This window comes from Dreissena polymorpha, chromosome 5, assembly GCF_020536995.1.
Source record: "Dreissena polymorpha isolate Duluth1 chromosome 5, UMN_Dpol_1.0, whole genome shotgun sequence".
NCBI lineage: Eukaryota > Metazoa > Mollusca > Bivalvia > Myida > Dreissenidae > Dreissena > Dreissena polymorpha.
This window is the reverse complement of record NC_068359.1, coordinates 35,875,000-35,894,639: the sequence shown is the minus strand read 5'-3', so window position 1 is coordinate 35,894,639 and position 19,640 is coordinate 35,875,000. Positions and strand designations below refer to the sequence as shown.

Below are 19,640 nucleotides of genomic sequence, written 5' to 3'. Positions count from 1 at the left end.
GGCAAATGAGAGAGAGAAATGACAGAGATCCTCCGCAAGTCAGGTCTTTTGTGGGCTGCTCTTGAGTACCTCATCCATGAGAAAGGACGTCCACTCTTTTTTCACCCCGCTTTTCTTTTGACGGCCTCGACGGAGACCCTCAAGAGTTCCCTGGACCACAGTCTTGCACAGTGAGTCGTTCTTGATGACTGTCCAAACCTAGCCAGCTTTCGTCGCTTGACGGTTAGGACGGGCTCTGTGCAAACAAGTGCTGTAATGTTCCGAACCTACTCGCTGGTATTGTGCTCCGGGCAGGAGAAGCGGAGAAGTCTTCGGAGAGACTTGTGTTCAAGGGCCTGTATCCTGCGTTCTGTGTCCTGTCCGTGTGAAGCAACCAGGTCTCGCAGCCGCACAGTAGGATAGAGACTGCAGTGGACTTGTAGAGCCTGAACTTGATGGGGATGCTGATGGAGCTGCTTTTCCATAATCTGCTCTGTTTAGCCATCGCTGCATTCGCCATGGTCATTCTTATTCGGACCTCAGCGTTGCTGGTACCTTTCTTGGATAGGTTTGCTCCTACGTACTTGAAGGTGGTCACTCGCCGTTCATGTGAATGTCTGTGCTGGTGTAGTTCGTGCTATTCACCATGATCTTCAACTTCTCCTTGCTGACCTCCAACCCATATTTACCTGCGCTATCGTACAGCTTGTTTGCGAGATCTATGAGTACACTGCTGGTATCACCTATGAGATCAATGTCATCAGCGAATCTCAAGTTGAAGATGGCTCTGTCATCGATGGAGATACAGGTGTGGTGGTCTTGGAGAGTATCCTGCATTATCTGCTCAAGAAAAATGTTAAACGGGACGCGGGGACGGGGGAGGGGAGACAACTCTGACGGACGCCCACTGATGTCCTGTAAAAGTCACCTATCTGTCCATTTAGAAGTACAGCGCTGCTGGCTTTTTTGTTCTTGGATGGATTGCACCAGCCCTTTATCAATGCTAAGCCCTATCAGAAGCTGTCATAGGCCATCATGTCACACACATTCGAAAGCTTTCACGAAGTCTATGAAGTTGTGAAAGAGCTCACGTTGTTGTTGCAGGTGTTTTTCAATAATGACTCTGCACTTAAATATCTTATCCACTGTGCTCCGCCCAGCTCTGAATCTAGCCTGCTCTTCTGCCTTTAGTCCTTCGGTCTACGTTTCAATCGGTTGAGGATGATGGGGAGTTATTCTTTGCTGATGAGGCTGATGGTGCGATAGTTCTCGCACAGCTTGAGGTTGCCCTTTTTAAGGTAGGAGGAAAACCGGCATTGCTGAAGTCGTTGCGTCTCTTCCATGTTTAATCAGTTCACAAGGGACGTTGTCCAAGCCCGGAGATGTTTCTGTCTTCAGGAGGAGCAATGCCTCCTCCACCGCTGCCTTTAATATGGACGGACTTTCGTCGTCCGCTTCTGGTCTGGGATCATTATGAAAGAGAAAGAGGTCTGATTGAAGGGGGTAGTTGAAGAGGTCGCTGCAGTATTAAGTCCACATATTCACGACTGCGGCTCTCTCGTTGAGGAGGTTCCCGTCAGAGAACACTGACCTTGGGCTGACTGGTCTTTGGGAGTTTCTCGTGGGTGCTGTAGGCCTTCTCAATGCTGCCTGTGTAGGACACAGCTTTGATATTTTAAATGTAACATCAGAGTGTGGTCCTTTACAACGAGTTTTCAAATCATGCACCTTGTTTCGAAACTGGTCTAGCCCACATACTAAGATGAGCGATATACGGCCATCTTGGCCCGATTTTTTCAATCATGTTGTCCTTAAAAGAAAACAATATTAAACAAAAGACATTGTTCGCTTTCTTCCTTTGCATGTGCAACGCGATGAAACCTCACTCTGCATTTAGTCCGGAAGTGTCAGTGGGTCTTGCATGAAGGTTTTTTATGCATTATGTAGAATTTGTTTTCCGTTTGAAGTGCATGTGAGTTTATAATCAGAATTAAGGAACAAAAAGAGACATCGGCGCTTAGTGACTCAATACGGCTCATTAAGAAATTCAATACTGATCACATGTCATGCCTTTATATATGTTACTATGTTACTATGTTTTGATCATGTATACTCATGACCGTTTGTCTATTGTATATATTGAATAAACCAATTATCCAAACCTTGAGTTAAGGGCCTTTTAAATATCCGTCATAAACAAACAATTTGAAAAAAAAGGAGACATGCTTATATCTGTATTTCACTCACATTTTCCTCAATCGACTTGGATTTGGTCATGTTGAACACGATGCAGACTCTGTCCAGGTCAGCGTACGTTTTGTAGTCGACGAAGTCGACGAAATCCAACGCAACGACAAACCGCCCAGGAATGGTCGCATCTATAGGGAAAGAGGTGCAGTGTGGATACGGTAGAATCGAATAATTAGTACAGTGTTATATTGCTGTATAATATTGCATAGAATAGAACTGCAGTGTAGGTCTGGTAAATTTGCATTGTGTGTGTAGAAGACCTCAATTATGGGTACAGTTTAAACTACATTTTGATACGGTTCACCTCAAAGAACTGCATGTTGGGTATAACAGAACTGAATGTGTATTCTAAAACTGCATTGTTGGTAAAGCAGGTCTTCATTGCGTGTACAATATATTAAATTGCGTGTAAAATAGAGTTTGGAGTATAGTATAACTGTAGTGTATGTATTGTTTGTTTAGTAGAACTACGTTGTGTGAAAAGTAGAGATGCATTGAGTGTTTCGTAGACCTATATTGTGGGTCTAGTAGAACTAAATTGTGGGTCTAGTAAAACTGCGTTGTCAGTAAAATACAACTGCTTTGTTGGTACCGAAAAAAAGAGCTAACTTCTTAAACAATTGAAAGTCACCAATCCCACATCCTTCAGGTAAAAATGATGTGTAAAGAGTTTACATAAACAGATTTTCATTGCGCAAATGGGGTGTTGCTCTTAGACCGATTGTTAATTGAATCTACACAAAGTGAAATTGAATAAGAATGGATATTGAACCAAGTTACCGGTTGTTAAAGCGGGACTGCACGATTGTTATATGTGTTCAATTGTAATATATTGATACAAAATATGTTACAATAACACAAAATAGGCAAGAAAAAATATACATTGAAGACGAATTTCCTAAAATGCAGCAAAGACAAATTGGCGCCCCGAGCCGATTGTGACGAAGATATTTCGTACATATTTTCCTACAATACCGAAGCATTCATCTTTTTATTCGGATCGGAGTTAGTGTTCGTGTGTTGTATGAATAGATATCGTTGCAGGAAATTATCCGTAAAACTAAATTTAGATTCACATCGTACATGCATGATTTACATGTTGGCGAATTCAACTGTACAGACATTTTCTATTTCAGAATTAAATATCTGGCTTATTTCGCATTTTTCGACACATGTTAATTTATATTGAAATATATGTATAATAAGTTTTTTTACATATTTTATATAAATTCATAAATATTTGACACAATCGTGCAGTCCCGCTTTAAAAGCGTTCACCGACGCTGTTTTATACTTACTTTGACATGAACGTGTATGTGTTCACTGAAAACCTTAACATCATACTGTTAAGCGCTACCAGACCTCTCTTGCATTACCTTTGGACGAGTACGTCCACGTGATGTTTGTGACGTAGTCGTCTGATTTCTTCGCCACATGCAGCGAGCTCTCAACACGTATCTTTCCCTTACCGTTTTCGAACGTGCCATTAGCAATTTTTCTGCATACACCTTGAATTAAAATGGTAATATGTAAGAATGGTTCTTACTTTTAAGAGTGACTTACGGCGTTCTTTAAAGTTGTAATTCAATCGCGCACGGCGTGCTCATGGTAAGTTTTGTTGATCGTCCCTTGTTCTAAGTCCGTGCCTCCGTTATTTACTCTTTATTTGAAACACTCTTCCGAATGCAATTGGCAGAATTTCCCGAAACTGCACATGAACGTTCTTTAGATGATGATCTTTCAAGGCTGTTGAAATCGTTATGTTTAATCGTAAACCCACCAGGGTTAAAATAAAATGTAAGAGTACAAATTCTCGCAAAATGGTCTAAAATGCCTAAACGCGTAAAATTTCATGCTGGTCACTCATAAAAATTATTCAAATCATTTTCATTGTTAAATGTTTTGGTCTTATGTTTAATAACGGTGAGCGTTCATGTACCTATTAAACACCAATTATTTGCTTCTGATTAAAAAAGAATTAACAACATTTCAATCCACTATTGAATTTGTCGCATTGCATTTAATAGGATTTATTACTATGTCATATGTTTATTTATGTATTCATGCATTTCAGCTGTTTATTATAATAAGTACAAGCACACTATTCAGTAATTAAGACTCATTTCCACACGTACTTAAATATGAGTTTCTGGACATATGTGTAAATGGAAGATCACTAATTACTGTAGGCAGTTTTAATAGATATAGCACTAATCTTAAATGTTATGTCAGATCAGCCGCACTTGCATGATGGTCCCTTGATTAAGGTAATTAAAGATAGTTCACGATGAATGGAAAGTATTTCCTACCGTGTCGTATAACCTTGACTTCTGACACTGCGACCTTTGTTGCACCGATCGCCTAAAAATAAAGAAAATAACATACCAGAAACCGGTTTAGACACGTTAGCATGTAGCAAACATGTTTATCTTCGCAGTTATTTACAGTAATTCTGTGAACAAAAGCGTTTTATATTGTTGTTCCATAAAAATGCTTAATTAGGTGTTATTGTATTTGTTAACTGCATATGTATTGTTTCATTCTGTTCACATATCGTAAAAATATACATATTTAAGGGAATAAATTGAAATGCAGCTGATTATACATTACATGGCAATACGTTGTTGTTTTTTTTACTTTGTGAACGATATAACGGGTATCAACATTCATCTCCAACGTCGTTCAAGAGGATCCACTGTTACATTTTTCACACAATTTGTTTTTGTTTGTAGACAATTGGTCAATTTCTTATATAAAAACACATCATACCTTCATACTGTAGCTTCCTTTGCATGTTCCCAGCCATGTGTCCAGCTCTGTTCGCAGCAGCTCTTTACGCCGTTGCTGCTCGGCGGTCTGGGGCTTTAGTCCCAGCGAAGGTGTACAGACTGTAACCAGCAGCGCAACGAGTAGCCACAGGCTCACGGCGGTCATCTGGGGATAGAATGTGACCACACGGTCTGTGCCTTGTTCATCAACACAAAGATCTATCAATAAATGTTTATGTGTGGATCTTTTATAAAATCTTTAACGACCAGTCCAGTTAACAGCCGTTTATTTTTTTATTAAGTTATTTACGTGACTAAATTGCATGTTAGCCATTTAATGTATGTGTTAATTGTAAAAAAAACGTTTGCTCGAATTATTTGAAAATATTTGCTGATAACATTGCTTTAATTTGTTTGTCTGAAGTTAACAGACTGGTACCTTAACAGGACGTTAAAGTTTTGAGCCACCGTGCCCTGTGTTTTATGGATGGCGTATTATTCTGAAAACATGCACTCGTAAATATTGGAATACATGTTTAAAGGGATCTTTTCACGCTTTGGTAAATTGACAAAATTGTAAAAAGTTGTTTCAGATTCGCAAATTTCCGTTTTAGTTATGATATTTGTGAGGAAACAGTAATACTGAACATTTACCATGGTCTAATATAGCCATTATATGCATCTTTTGACGATTTTAAAACCTAAAAATTATAAAGCGTTGCAACGCGAAACGATTGAATAATTTGGAGAGTTCTGTTTTTGCCGTTAAATTTTGTGAAACTACGAAGATTGCTTATATAAGGTATAAAATACGACAAGTATGTGTACTTGGCGGAATAGCTCAGTAGGCTACAGCGTTTTTACTTCAGGACTCTGGCAGGACTCCAGGGGTCACTGGTTCGAATCCTGCTCCGGGCAATGTTCTTATCCTTTTTTTAATTTTATTCTTGATTTTTTACTGGAGCTTTTACGATCCAATGTTTACATTTATCAATATAAAGCATTTAATGAATAAGTTAAAAAATGCCAAAATCTGTGAAAAGGCCCCTTTAATAAGTATTTCGTTGATATATGTGCAGAAAATAGACCTTATCAGGTGATGCTCATGCCAATTTTGAATTTTTCTACGGATTTGTTTCCTTTTAATATTGATTAATACATGCAAGCTTTCTTCAAAATTGGTAAATTGAATGTCACGAGATAAATTATCGGACAAAGACTAAATAATTTGCATCCTATTGATATGGGTAGTTCGCCCGTTATGGTGAACATTTATAAACTGCTAGTCCCCAACTTTATATTTTTACTTCAAAAGTAATAATACAAACGTCCCTGAATATTATAGTTCTTTCGATTGATAAAATAAAATAATTCATGACGATATGCAAACATAATTATAATAATTTTCTAACGTTCAATTGATATGTGCATTATATTGTAAATTTGTAAGCATTAAAATGCCATCGATAATCCACGTGGATGTTAAACTAAATGCAATGCAAAATGCAAAGATAGGCACAATTAAATTGTCAAATATCTAAACTACCATAAAACCCGAACCCAATTATTCAATTCCTCAAAAGTCAATGCGGCGTTTGGTGTATATGCGATCGAAATTAATCGCGAACAAGGTTGAACAAGTCGGAAAAAAAGGTACTAGTATTTGACTATTTGTGTTATGTCCATTTACCGCATGAAACACACTGTTCACATTAAATTCATGTATTACTATTTGAAGTAACACTTGCCTGTAAACACACATTCTTGCAAAATGATTATGCTGATACCATTAGTTGATTCATGGAGTACCAGGTTGCTTCGACATCCACATTTCGCTCACCTATTTACTGATGTCTGCTTGTACAGCGACAAAGCTGTTAAATAACATTTGCGTGTAAGTTCTTTTGTACCGAACAGTTTTTTTTTATTGAACATTAGTTTGAAGAAAATACAAAATACCACAAATCGCTTTACGAGTCGGAGACACAGGCAGTTCTAATTACTCAATAAAGATTTATGTACAAGTAATTGTGTGTGCTTAATTTTATTTTTAACGTGACGAAGATTGTGTTTCAAAAGTGGACAGCTTTGTCGATTTCAATAGTCATACATAAATTATAAATGCGAAACGTAGAACGTTAATAAAATCGAATGTACTGAAACACATTATTGCTGGAGATATATAATTACAATAATTATCCTCAATGTGATTTAGACCGGTGATCCTTTCAAAAGTAAAGAAAGCCCGACATAAATACGGCTGGCTTGCCCCTGACGTGAACTAAATCGATGTAATTTGAAAAATTATCTGAAAGCTAGACTACACTGCACCAATTCAATTATGTTCGTTAAAACGCTTTTAATAAAAAAGTGGTTCGAGTTTTAGCCGGTCAACATGTATAGACTCAATAGTTGTCATGGCCTAGTATTCGCGGCATAGACTGCCTTCCCGAATTCGCATCAATGAAGTGTGTTCGAAACATGTAGCAATTAATATCATCGTATTACAACATAAATGAAAATGAAAAATATGTGAAACTTGTTATTTTTTACTCTAGTAATATCAGTCATTATGATAATCAGAAACGAGTGGTAAAGCTAAAAACTCCCGGTATATTTTATAAAATAATAATGATAACAATGATACTACTAAATAAATAAACGACGTAACAGCCGTTTCCCGCTTCACCTTTATTTACAACAAAATAACTAAACACAATACTAGTAACCAATTCTGACTGTTTTGTGATGATACAATGTTTACCCCAAACTCACGCGTAAAACCGATAAAAATGTCATTAATTATATAGATTCACGTTTATGTATTGAATTGAATATGATATCAATTATCATACAATATAAAACATTTTACGCCATACATTAACCCATTTATGCCTAGCGTCTAGAAAAAAGGCCTTGGCAAACAGCGTAGATCCAGATGAGACGCCGCATGATGCGGCGACTCATCAGGGTCTACGCTGTTTGCTTAAAGAATTTCTGTAAGAAATATTCTAAAAATATAACTAAATATACCAGACATCCCTAATTTTGGAAATTAATTGTTCCAATTTAGAAGGATTGGAGAGTCCACTCGGCATAAATGGGTTAATAATGAACTATTCCATCTGTATTTTTGTCATAGATGATGCATAATACACGATAGATGAATAATACAAATGATGATCAATATTTTTAATCAATCAAGTTCGTTATAGGATAGTCGTTGTTAGGTTCGATTCATCAATAATACGACTTAAAAATAATTGACTAAAGTTATCATGCCATATTCAAGGAATAAAAAAACTGGTTTAAAAATACCATGCTGTTTACCATCAAATGTTAGCCCTTCGTTTTACCAAAACATTTTTTAAAAAAAGGTAAATTAACGCGTCGGTCTTTGTTCCAAAAAAGTTGTTTTTATCAATCATTAATAATATTTCATAATAACGTGTCGCTATTTCAGCATTCAAGTCGGTGTTATTGACACAAAATGAAACACGCAAAACACCCCATTGTTTACTAAGGAATTTTTCTGGCTTAGATGTTCTTGGCCAATGTATTTTTTATACGAGGCGTACTGGTTTGGCAAAATGGACACTTTATAGCAAATTGTGCGCTACACTAGAAATCATAAAGATGCATGCAATCGCTACACTAGAAATCATAAAGATGCATGCAATCGAAGCACTAATCAATCGATCTATCTTTTCCATCCAAGATGGCGGCGATTTTGTTGACAAATTTGACGATAAACAGCATCGCCATTATCAGGGTGCAGAATCAACGGTATTTCCCGGGTTTTACACACGTGCTGTCCAGAATGTAATCACACCGTTAAGAACTTTATTTTTGCAAATATCTAAAGTTATTGAAATACATTTGCAAAAATCTTTAGTGCATAAAAGAGAGTTTTTCTTTCAGTTTGTGCCGAAATCTTAAGGTATAAGAATAAATCCTTGAATACGTCTGAAATCGTTGACACAATTTCACGTTGCGTGAAGCAAAACCGTGTACAATTGATGCAGTAGATACCGAATTTTTGAATAGGGAACAGTCTTATTAAATAAAGTTATTCCGATGTATTTCACATTGCCATAAGCAGCATAAAAATCTGTATTTTATGCACTTGTTGAAATTGTAAAGTAAAATAATTTTAAAAAGTTATTTGAAATAAAGCACCACTTACCGCCGTGTATACATACATTAAAGTTGAAAGAGAGAGCCCCACAAAGTTACGTGATCCTGCATCCTGATTATCTGCACTATATTGACGTGTGCATTGTAATGTTTAACCTACTGGTAGTTCTAAAACATATTGTCTTCTATAAACGTACGTGTATAAAGTGCATTCAAAATTATAAAAATTCTTCAAAAAATATATTATTTGTTTAGCAGACAAAAATTTAACTGACGATTATTAGCTGTAAATCCTTTTTATCACGAGTATATCAAATTATAAATATAATGCTTTCACTCGTTATAAAACTCCGTTCCGATATCTCAAGATATTTTTTGCATCAACGAAGAAATACAATCCGTTGTGCGCTTGTAAATAAATGCACAGTGATATTGCAAAACATCATATAAACACTTATCATTAAAAAAATCAGCTAGCGCTAATGTTATTAAAGGGCGGTACACAAACTAGACAACATGACCATTTGTTTGTCATTTAAAATTTGAAAAATGTGAATCTACACACGGCGTTCATTTGAACATGTTGACAAAATTTATATCAACAAGACCAGGAAGATATTAAGTTAGTTACAACAAGGTGCCTAAGATATCTGCTTAGTAACTGGCAACAACAAAAAAACTCAAAAGTAATGGTTGTTTATTCATAGACATACTTCTTTGCATGCCCGAATTTAGTAGACACTTGATAGCTTCCTTCTAATAGTCGTCTTCTTACCGAATTTCACGCGGCACGCCAAGTGTCATTTGGGTCATCATCGGTTGACAAATTATTTATAAAAAAAGAGGAAACAAAACGACTGATGCTGATAAGGCTGTTTTGTTACCGCATACGTTCTGTTGATGAAATATTTAAAAGAAAACTGGTGATACTTCACCGGGAACACACAATATACAATGCATGTTATCATTAATATTATCCAAATGAAACCAAAATATACATTTTATATTGTCAGATGCGAACTGTTTTTTTTCTCGGAATACTTATCAAAATGGAGTATCAATTATTTACACACTGACTTCCAGTAAAACGAACATTCGATGGGTATAGATTTATTCAGGGAAATTATACTTGTTTGTGTAATGTATATGCACGCTGAGGACGTCAACATCGTCTGTCTAAGTACGCAAATAAAAAAGTTAATAAAATATTCCGTGTTGATTCAAACTAGGTTGATCTTACGGATTGCCAGGACGCCTCCCTGTGTGGTCTAAATAAATCATGATGTTGTTTGCCGGTTGTTTTATGTTGTTGTCAACAAATTTGGCGTTGCGGAAGGTTAAGCATTGGATAGCGACTTAAACAACATACTACATGCGTATTTTATTGCCGTTGTTATTCAATTTCGTGTTGATTTTGCTTCAGTCATCTTCATATCTTGACATGATAGATTACTTTGATCGCCCGATCGTCTTCCCTAATCTAATCTGCGACATGAATAACAAAGCGTGCAATCGTTTCTTTTGAATATTATGTAAATATTAGGGACTGATCGTGCAAGATAATTATTAAATACTTCAAACAAGAGGGTCACTAAACTTAAGTCACTAACATGAGACCCAAAGAAACTGTACTGTTCTGAGCAGCGTAAATCTCGGTCGAAAAATAAATAAAACAAATTTTCAGAAGAAGTGTAACAATGATGGGACAAAACACGTAATTTCTAGAGTGTTAATAAGCTTTGACAATAGCTACATGTATATTTGGAAAACTGCCCCGTCCCTGGCTGTAGTTGTTTTTAGCGGACCAGAACCTTTTCCGAACTGAGCCGAAGTAGTATAAGAACATGGTTTGAACAAGTTTCACGAAGACTACAAAGGTGACTTCAAGAGCGATGACAAGGTTTCAATATAGCAAATATAAGCAACCATGCTCCTGTTTCACTCCTGTTTCCTGAGAAACTGGTTTATCAACGGACCAAAAACACTTTAATAACATGGCCGAGATATATAAAAAGTGTTCTGAGCAAGTTTCGTGAAGATTGGGCAAAAACATGTGACGTCTTGAATTAAAAAAAGTTTCACGATAGCCATATAAGAATAACTGACCCGACCCATGGCGGACATGTTTTAACTGACCGAAATCATGTGCATACTCGGCTGAGAAATAGTAAAAACAAATATTCTGAGCATGATTATTGGACCAAACACTTGACTTCTAGATTGGTGATATGCTGGCACTTTAGCCAAATAAAGGAAAACTGCCCTGCCCCATGGCGGCCATACCTGTAAGTGAATAGGAGCTATCTTCGAACTCGGACCAAAATGTCATGATAACGAAGGTTGTGAGAAGTATTCGTTAAGTTTGGGCCAAACAGTGACTTCTAGCGTGTCCACAAGTTTCACTTAAGTCATATAAGGAAAAGTGCCCGCAAACTGGCTATCATGATTTTTTAAGGACCGGAAACATTTTCGGACCGATTCGATATATCATTCGAACAAATGTTCTAAGAAATTTCCATGAAGATTATACTGAAATGTAATTTTAAAAGGGCCTTTTCACGTTTTTGTAAATTGACAAAATTAAAAAGTTTCAGATTTGCAAATTTTCGTTTTAGTTTGATAATATGGAAAATTCTGTTGTTGTTATATTTTGTGAAACTACGTGGATTGCTTATATAAAGTATAAAATACATCCGTCATTTTATGTGCGGGAATGGCCGAGTGGTCTAAGAAGTAGACTTTTACTCCAGGACTCCAAGGGTCAGTGGTTCGGGCCCAGTTTTACTTTTTTAATTGTATTCTTGTTTTTTTTTTAACTGGAGATTTTTAGATTCACTGTTTACATTTATCAATATAAAGCATTTAATGACAAACTTCAATACATGCCAAAATCTGTGAAAAGGCCCCATTTAAGAGTCTTAACAATCTTGTTCTTTAATCTAACCTAGTGACATAGTTTTTAAATCTAACCTAGTGACATAGTTTTTAAATCTAACCTAGTGACATAGTTTTTAAATCTAACCTAGTGACATAGTTTTTAAATCTAACCTAGTGACATAGTTTTTAAATCTAACCTAGTGACATAGTTTTTAAATCTAACCTAGTGACATAGTTTTTAAATCTAACCTAGTGACATAGTTTTTAAATCTAACCTAGTGACATAGTTTTTAAATCTAACCTAGTGACATAGTTTTTGAACGCACGTCGCCCATTTTTAAACATGGCCAATGCATCAGTGGAACAAACAGTCTGACAAAGTTTCGTAAAGATTGGACAGTAAACGTAGCCTCAAGATTGTTAACAATGTATATGTTGAAGACGGACGACGAATGACGGACAAAAGGTGGTCACAAAAAGTATTGTGCAACTCAAAATATATAACTGCTGGAGGGATGAGACTTGATAAACGTATTCATAGTTTGGTAGGTTGGTGCATGTTTGCTATAAATATAACTGATAGAGTGATACAACTTCACAAACATATGTATGCGCATTCATGTAAAATGGCTGTAGTAATAGCGTATGTTGGAGGGACTGCCAAGAAGTGCGGTGGAGGCATCGGTGTCATATTGACGCATATGCAGCTATTACAACTTTGTAGTAATTTCTTACGTCAGTCAGTGTTTTTTTTTTTTTCATTTTGCTAAAAGAATTATAATGTATTAATAAAATGTTTTTAGGAAACGAGGCTAATGTTGTTTCCATTTAAAAGTCACCCGTACATGGCATACATAGAATTAACGGATTTAACAGAATTTGTAAAAAGATGTTTATACTAGCAAAATATAATATGATAAAGAATGTGTTGATCATCCAGCGTATTATGTTTTCATTCATGGACGTCATTTCATTAAGAAATGACACTTTGGTTTAAGACAATAAATGGTTAATAATGTTCGGTAACATCGTGCTGATGCAGTGTGCAAAATGTTAAATAAAAATCAACACTTTATACAATTGGATCCAAGAACAAATAACTCAATAAATAATGAATTTTATGTTATAACACCTACATTCACACTGAACAATCCATGGGTCTGATTTCGCTAGGAATAGTCATCCCATTCATTGTGATAGCGTGTGTATTACCGAGCACCCGTGCATTACTTGCAAAATGCATTGAAAACTGGTTATTTGCAGTTGTTTGTTTCGTTCTTCACTAAAGCCTAGATTTATGACTACATACCAAACGTATGACACTACTTAATGATTTAACATTCATTGTAACGCACGGTTGATTTAAATCAACATAAAGTCTGAAAAGCTGTGACCCACGACATAAATACTTTTTCCAACGTTACCCACAACAAACCAATGTGTTGCAAGCTATGAAAATCGTTCTATACGACATACATATAGAAGTCATGTGGATAACAACATTCATTAAAACGAAAGCATACCTTAAATAGGGGAAAATCCCATCCAGTTTCCACATTTCCGTTAGAAAACTAAATATATTCATCAAAAGTACGGTTTTCACATGGTCCTGTGCATAAACTGATCAACTGAAAACATATTTATTCGACTTTTATTCATCATGTCCTCGCTGTATACACTCTTATCACGACGGACCGTTCAACCATTTTCTACTACACCGACGATGATCGTTTTAATTCGCATACCATGATAGCTTAGGCGACAATAAAGTCGACTACCCTAGATATTGCGCTGTATTATTGATCTACAAAACGTACAAACTTTTCCATTTATTATCGGGTTGAAGATCTAAACTGAAGCATGTAAGCCATTTGCGAAAAAGCATACGTGCTTCGCGTTTCAATGGATGATTCGCGCTTTCAATGGATGATTCGCGCTTTCAATGGATGATTCGCGCTTTCGATTTGTCCCTCGCTCTGGGAATACGTGGCTTAATACATGTGCTTAACCCTTTGCATGCTGGGAAATTTGTCGTCTGCTAAAATGTCTTCCGCCGAATTTCTAAAATTAGCCATTTCTTCGATTTTTTTTCAAAGAATACTATCAGAATAGCAAACAGTTTGGATCCTGATGAGAAGCCACGTTCTGTGGCGTCTCATCTGGATCCAAACTGTTTGCAAAGGCCTTCAAAATTCGGTTCCAGCGCATAAAGGGGTAAATTGTCGTCCGATATTAGCATGTGCAGTCCACAAAAGCTTATCAGTAACGACAACTTCCGCGTTTATGGTATTTTTCGATTAAATGAAGTCTCTTCTTAGCGAAAATCCAGTTTATTCAGAAAGGGTCATCCCTGATTAGCCTATGCGGACTTCACAGGCTCATTTGGGAGGACACTTTACGAACATTCATTAAGCGCAGTTTTTTTTTCAAGAGAAAGTTTCATTTTAAAGTAGGCCTACGTTGAGAGTTACAAGTTGTGAGTTTACGCCTTAACAATCCCGCACGGTCTCTTGGTTTATACGGAAGTTTGAAAATACAATTAATTTTCAAATTGCTCGGTCACCGTTACGACACCATTATATTGTAGAAGTAACTATTTCATTGATTTTCGTAGAGTGATTTCCATAGTTCAAGTAAGCGATATCGTTTAAGGTTAAATTTCTGAATATTTCACAATATCTACTACATGTAGTGACTTGAAATTCAACATTTTTCATGGCGGAGTTTAACTCATTCGATCAATATAAAAGCCAAGGTAGAATATAATATGGAAAAGTCGACCTTTCATCAACTATACGGCATGCTCTTTGTACAAGGATATCTAATAGTTAGAACATACGAAAATAATTTTCGTATCACATCTAAGCAACGATTAAGCTGTATCACCATAGGATTAGGTCGAATTAATAAAACTTTAAAGGGGCATATCGACGGTTAATTCAGTTAGATTAAAAATGCACTAATATCGTTTGATTATGTATTAAAGGGATATTTTCAAAGATTATGGCATGTATTGAAGTTTGTCATTAAATGCTTTGTATTGATAAATGTAAACATTGGATCTAAAAAGCTAAAGAAGAAAACAAGAATAAAATTAAAAAAGTAACTCTCAACGGCGCTCGAACCACTGACATCTGGAGTAAAAGTCTTACGCTTAGACCACTCGACCAACCGTGCTCATACAATTATGTATTTTATACTTTATTTAAGCAATCCTCGTATTGTCACAAAATATATCGAAAACAACAGAACTCTCCGAATTATTCAAACGTTTCGCGTTGCAACGCTTTATAATGTTCGGGTGTTTAAATCGTCAAAAGATGCATATGATGGATATATTAGAGCATGGTAAAGTTTCAGTTTTACTAACAGGTACTTGAAAAAAAATGTTTTGGTCCTTATATATATAATAAGAGACCAAACACATTTTTTTCATGTAGATCTACCTGTGGTTTTACTGTTTCCTCACAAATATCGAAACTACAACGAAAATTTGTGAATCTGAAGCATTTTCTTTTGTCAATTTACCAAAACGTGAAAAGGTCCCTTTAAATGATTGGTGAGCACATGGGACTTGTTTTTACAAATGCCAGTAAGCGAATTGGCGAATCGGTCATAATAGTAAAATTATTTATGAACTGTACATATAGTACCCATATGCGCATGCGCAATATCTATAGCATACAAAGAACGCGGGCAAGAAAAACAGACTTACGACAACAGACGCATTGACAGCCTTTGACATTCCAGGAACCCAATCTATCCGTTTCCACGTTTCTACCTCATCTGTACAGTCTTTCGTGCATGTTCTTCCATGTCGCTTAGACAAGAAACATTGGCTTAAAATATTTAGCATGTTAAAATAATTTGTTGTCGGCATGTTACCTACTTTATCATTAAAGGGATCTTTTCACGGTTTGGTAAATTGACAAAATTGAAAAAAGTTGTTTCAGATTCGCAATTTTTCGTTTTAGTTATGATATTTGTGAGGAAACATTATTACTGAACATTTACCATAGTCCAATATAGCCATTATATGTATCTTTTGACGATTTGAAAACCTAAAAATTATAAAGCGTTGCAACGCGCAACGATTGAATAATTTGGAGAGTTCTGTTGTTGTCGTTTGAATTTACGAAACTACGAAGATTGCTTACATAAGGTATAAAATACCCATTCTGTGTATATTCGGCGAAATAGCCGTAAGGGCTTATGCGTTTTTACTTCAGACTAACTCCAGGACGCTGGGGGCTCGAGCCCTGGTACCGGCAACTTTTTTTTCCTTGTTTTAATTTTATTCTTGATTTTTTTACTGGAGCTTTTAAGATCCAATGTTTACATTTATCAATATAAAGCATTTAATGACAAACTTCAAAATATGCCAAAATCTGTGAAAAAGGCCCCTTTAAGGCTCCTTGTGTATTTCTGATCTTTTACCCAATATCACAGGATCGTTAATATAGGACAGGAACGTTAATCTTTCTGATTAATGTATCAATTATTTCGTGTAGTTTTGAAATCTATGGCCAGTAAAAACACATTAAGACAATGTTCTTTGGCGGAAGAGTTGAGACTCATTATTAGGCCGAATTGCACATATTCTTTTTGGATGGTCCGCTGCAACATTTATCAGATGGTTCCGCATCACTGAATAATATGGCAACTAGAGATATCATTAATACTAGAACACACTTTAAAACGTATCAGATTGAACCTAAGTATACATTTTGAAAAAAAAACAACGTTCGCAACAATGTTGTTTGTATTGTTATGTACCAAATTTGCTCTAATGCTATTGGTCCGTTAATAAGCATAATTGCCTCTGGGCACAGTTATTATGGCAAGCGAAATGCACATTAATTCCTTAAACCACGGTTTAACACTTAACTATATAGTTAAGAGACTTTGAACCCGGGTTCAAAGTGCCGTTTGCACATTAATTCCTTAAACCCGGGTTCAAGACTTTGAACCGCGTTTTTTTTTTAAATCAGAGTTTATTTACCGGTCCTACCGGCCTCTTCACGAGGTCTTTGAGGTCCGACCTGACTTTGAACCGCGGTTCGAAGTCTCTTAACTATATAGTTAAGAAACGACCAATGAAATCGTTAAATTTGCCTTTTTATTGTGGTTTAAGCTCCGTTGATTGATTGTCTCTGAACTATGTAGATAAGAGATTTGTATCTATCTTTAGACACACTTTGAACAGCGGTTCAAACTCTTTAACTCGGGTTTAAGGAATAAATGTGCAAACGGCACTTTGAACTCGGGTTCAAAGTCTCTTAACCCCATAGTTAACTGTTAAATAATTAATGTGCATTCCGCGCGTCTTAACCCCAGTTTAAGACTTTGAACCGCAGTTTAAGACTTTGAACCGCAGTTTAAGACTTTGATCCGCAGTTCAAAGTCTCTTGACCCTATAGTTAAGAGAGGAATTTATGTGCAAATGGCACTTTGAACTCGGGTTCAATGTTTCTTAACTTTATAATTAACTGTTGGATAATTAATGTGCATACCGCGCCTCTTAACCGCAGTTTAAGACTTTGAACCGCAGTTCAGTCTCTTAACCCTATAGTTAAGAGATGACCAATGAAGTCACGGCATTTACCTTCTAATTGTGGTTTAAGCTCCGCTGATTGGTTGCCTCAGATACCGGATTTGTATCTATTTTAAGACACACTTTGAACCGCAGTTCAAAGTCTTGAATAGTTAACTGGTAAAACGTGGTTTAAGGAATTAATGTGCATTTCGCTTGCCACACAGTTATATCATCCAGTGACACTTACTCTCGTTAATTCTTAATTCTATTACGCCCACGAAACTTTTTCATAGAAAGTTGTAAACAAATAATTTACCTAATACGAGCCCAATTATATTAGTAATCGTATTTGCCATAGGATGCAGCTAAGACGGGAAGTAAATCTTGAAACAGAGAATATATTTATAGATGCACGAATAGCGCCCCTTCTTTTGGAAAGCAACTGGACAATTGTTAAGCAGGAAACATCTTTCGTTTCAAATTCGCTATTGTTGCAGGCATGAGTTCGAGGCGCACTAGGACCGTGTCTAAAAAATATGTACTTTTATGTTTGGAAAGTTGGAAAAATGATTTTTTATTATGCTTCTTTTGTTTATAATTTGTATTCATAAAATTATAATTCATTATTTGTAATGAATTATTTGAGAATTACGAAAATGTTCTTACGTGTACTGTAAAGGGGCGGGAAAAACGAAAACTTGTATATTTCTACGATGAGAAAAAAAGGACAACGTAATTGTTATTTTGTGCAATCAAATCTGAGATTTTTTATTCGCGACCTGTTATTTTCTTTATGGACGTGGAAATATGCGGGAAGGTTTGTACTTGCATACAACGAACACGGTGAAAACATGGAATGACTATCGAGGAAGTTCGAGCCTATGGGGTCGACGAGTTCCTTTGGAAAAGCGGAGAATTACCAATGATGATCGCGGGTTCAATCCCCGGCACGACCATATAACTTGTGAAGTGATTTGACTTGTCATTGGAATATTCTTAAGGTCATTCTCCCCATAACTCAAATTGTCAGTTACTGGAATACTTATGAGAACTTCGTACTGGTGAACATTCTTATCCAGGGAAAGTGTGAACGTATTAACTGCCCGTAGTGGAATGACTGAAAAACATATGAACACGGCGAAAATTGCATACAAGCTAACAACAAACAAATAACTTGTGGTACTCTTTCATTGGCGCATTCAAGTACGAACGAATGTTTCGATGACTAAAGCCCGCGTTCTGAGAACGCTTGCGCGGTGTCGATCCTTTCGCGCTCATTCCGATCATGTTGCGTCTCCACGAATATCTTATAGGCCGTCGAAGGTCCTACGCCCTTTCATCACAGTTCGTACAGCATACTTGCAAGGTGAGCACGTGGTATATTTCACAAGTGTTTACAACCTAGTAGCCTACTTAGAAGCCAGTGATGTTCGTATTATTTGCCTTCCGCTTGTTTGATTTATTTATTTATTCGCAACAGCTCAAAATATGGTGTTATAAAAAATATATGATTAAGTATTATATTAATTAAACAACTTTGCGATACGCAAAATATGTTTCTTAAAATATAGACTAAATCGCTTAAAAAAATATTGTTAAAAAAAGTACGTAAAAAGCCCACAAACATCCAGCTATGAACAGCCCTACACAGTTTATGCAAATGAGACATTCTAATGACGTTTTCACGGGTCGATGTGGTTTACGGAAATAAACACATCTTCAGGGGGTAAATTATTTTGTTTACTCCGCCAATTTATAAGATGTAATATGCCAAGTCCCAGCTTTATGTGACACTCAAGATTTAAGCTATACTTGTGTGCTTACTTTTGCTAGGAGCGTTATTGAAGAACCTTTATGGTCTTCGTACAGCACTGAATTCCTTCAGAAATGTGCTTAACTACATTGCTTAATATACGTTAATAATACATATTTTTTATGATGACTGATGCGACAGTACTGCATGTAAGTAGACGGAAACGCAGACATAGGTACTGGACACGTGCCATCATAAGAAACCGTCAAACTTACGGCCCATACTACCATCTTTTTAGAGAATTAGAGCTGAACGATGAAGAGTTCAGGACCTACTTACG

At 36.2% G+C, this 19,640-nt stretch overlaps 1 protein-coding gene across 7 annotated transcripts in view; it reads right to left on the bottom strand.

The window, feature by feature from the left end:
• Positions 1-13,981, bottom strand: part of LOC127881621 (uncharacterized) — a 64,477-nt gene extending 50,496 nt beyond the window's left edge. For 3 of the 7 annotated variants that reach the window (XM_052429671.1, XM_052429678.1, XM_052429677.1), the window contains exons 1-5: positions 9,184-9,689; positions 4,999-5,163; positions 4,539-4,590; positions 3,606-3,737; positions 2,227-2,357 (exon numbers count right to left, since the gene is read on the bottom strand). In XM_052429671.1, coding sequence (XP_052285631.1) covers positions 2,227-2,357; positions 3,606-3,737; positions 4,539-4,590; positions 4,999-5,163; positions 9,184-9,201 — 498 coding nt within the window. In that variant the 5' untranslated portion in view covers positions 9,202-9,689. Of the gene's footprint in view, positions 1-2,226; positions 2,358-3,605; positions 3,738-4,538; positions 4,591-4,998; positions 5,164-9,183; positions 9,690-13,534 lie in introns of those variants that run through there. The other 4 variants (XM_052429672.1, XM_052429674.1, XM_052429673.1 and 1 more) reach the window with 4 other exon arrangements.
• Positions 13,982-19,640: the final 5,659 nt, after the last annotated feature.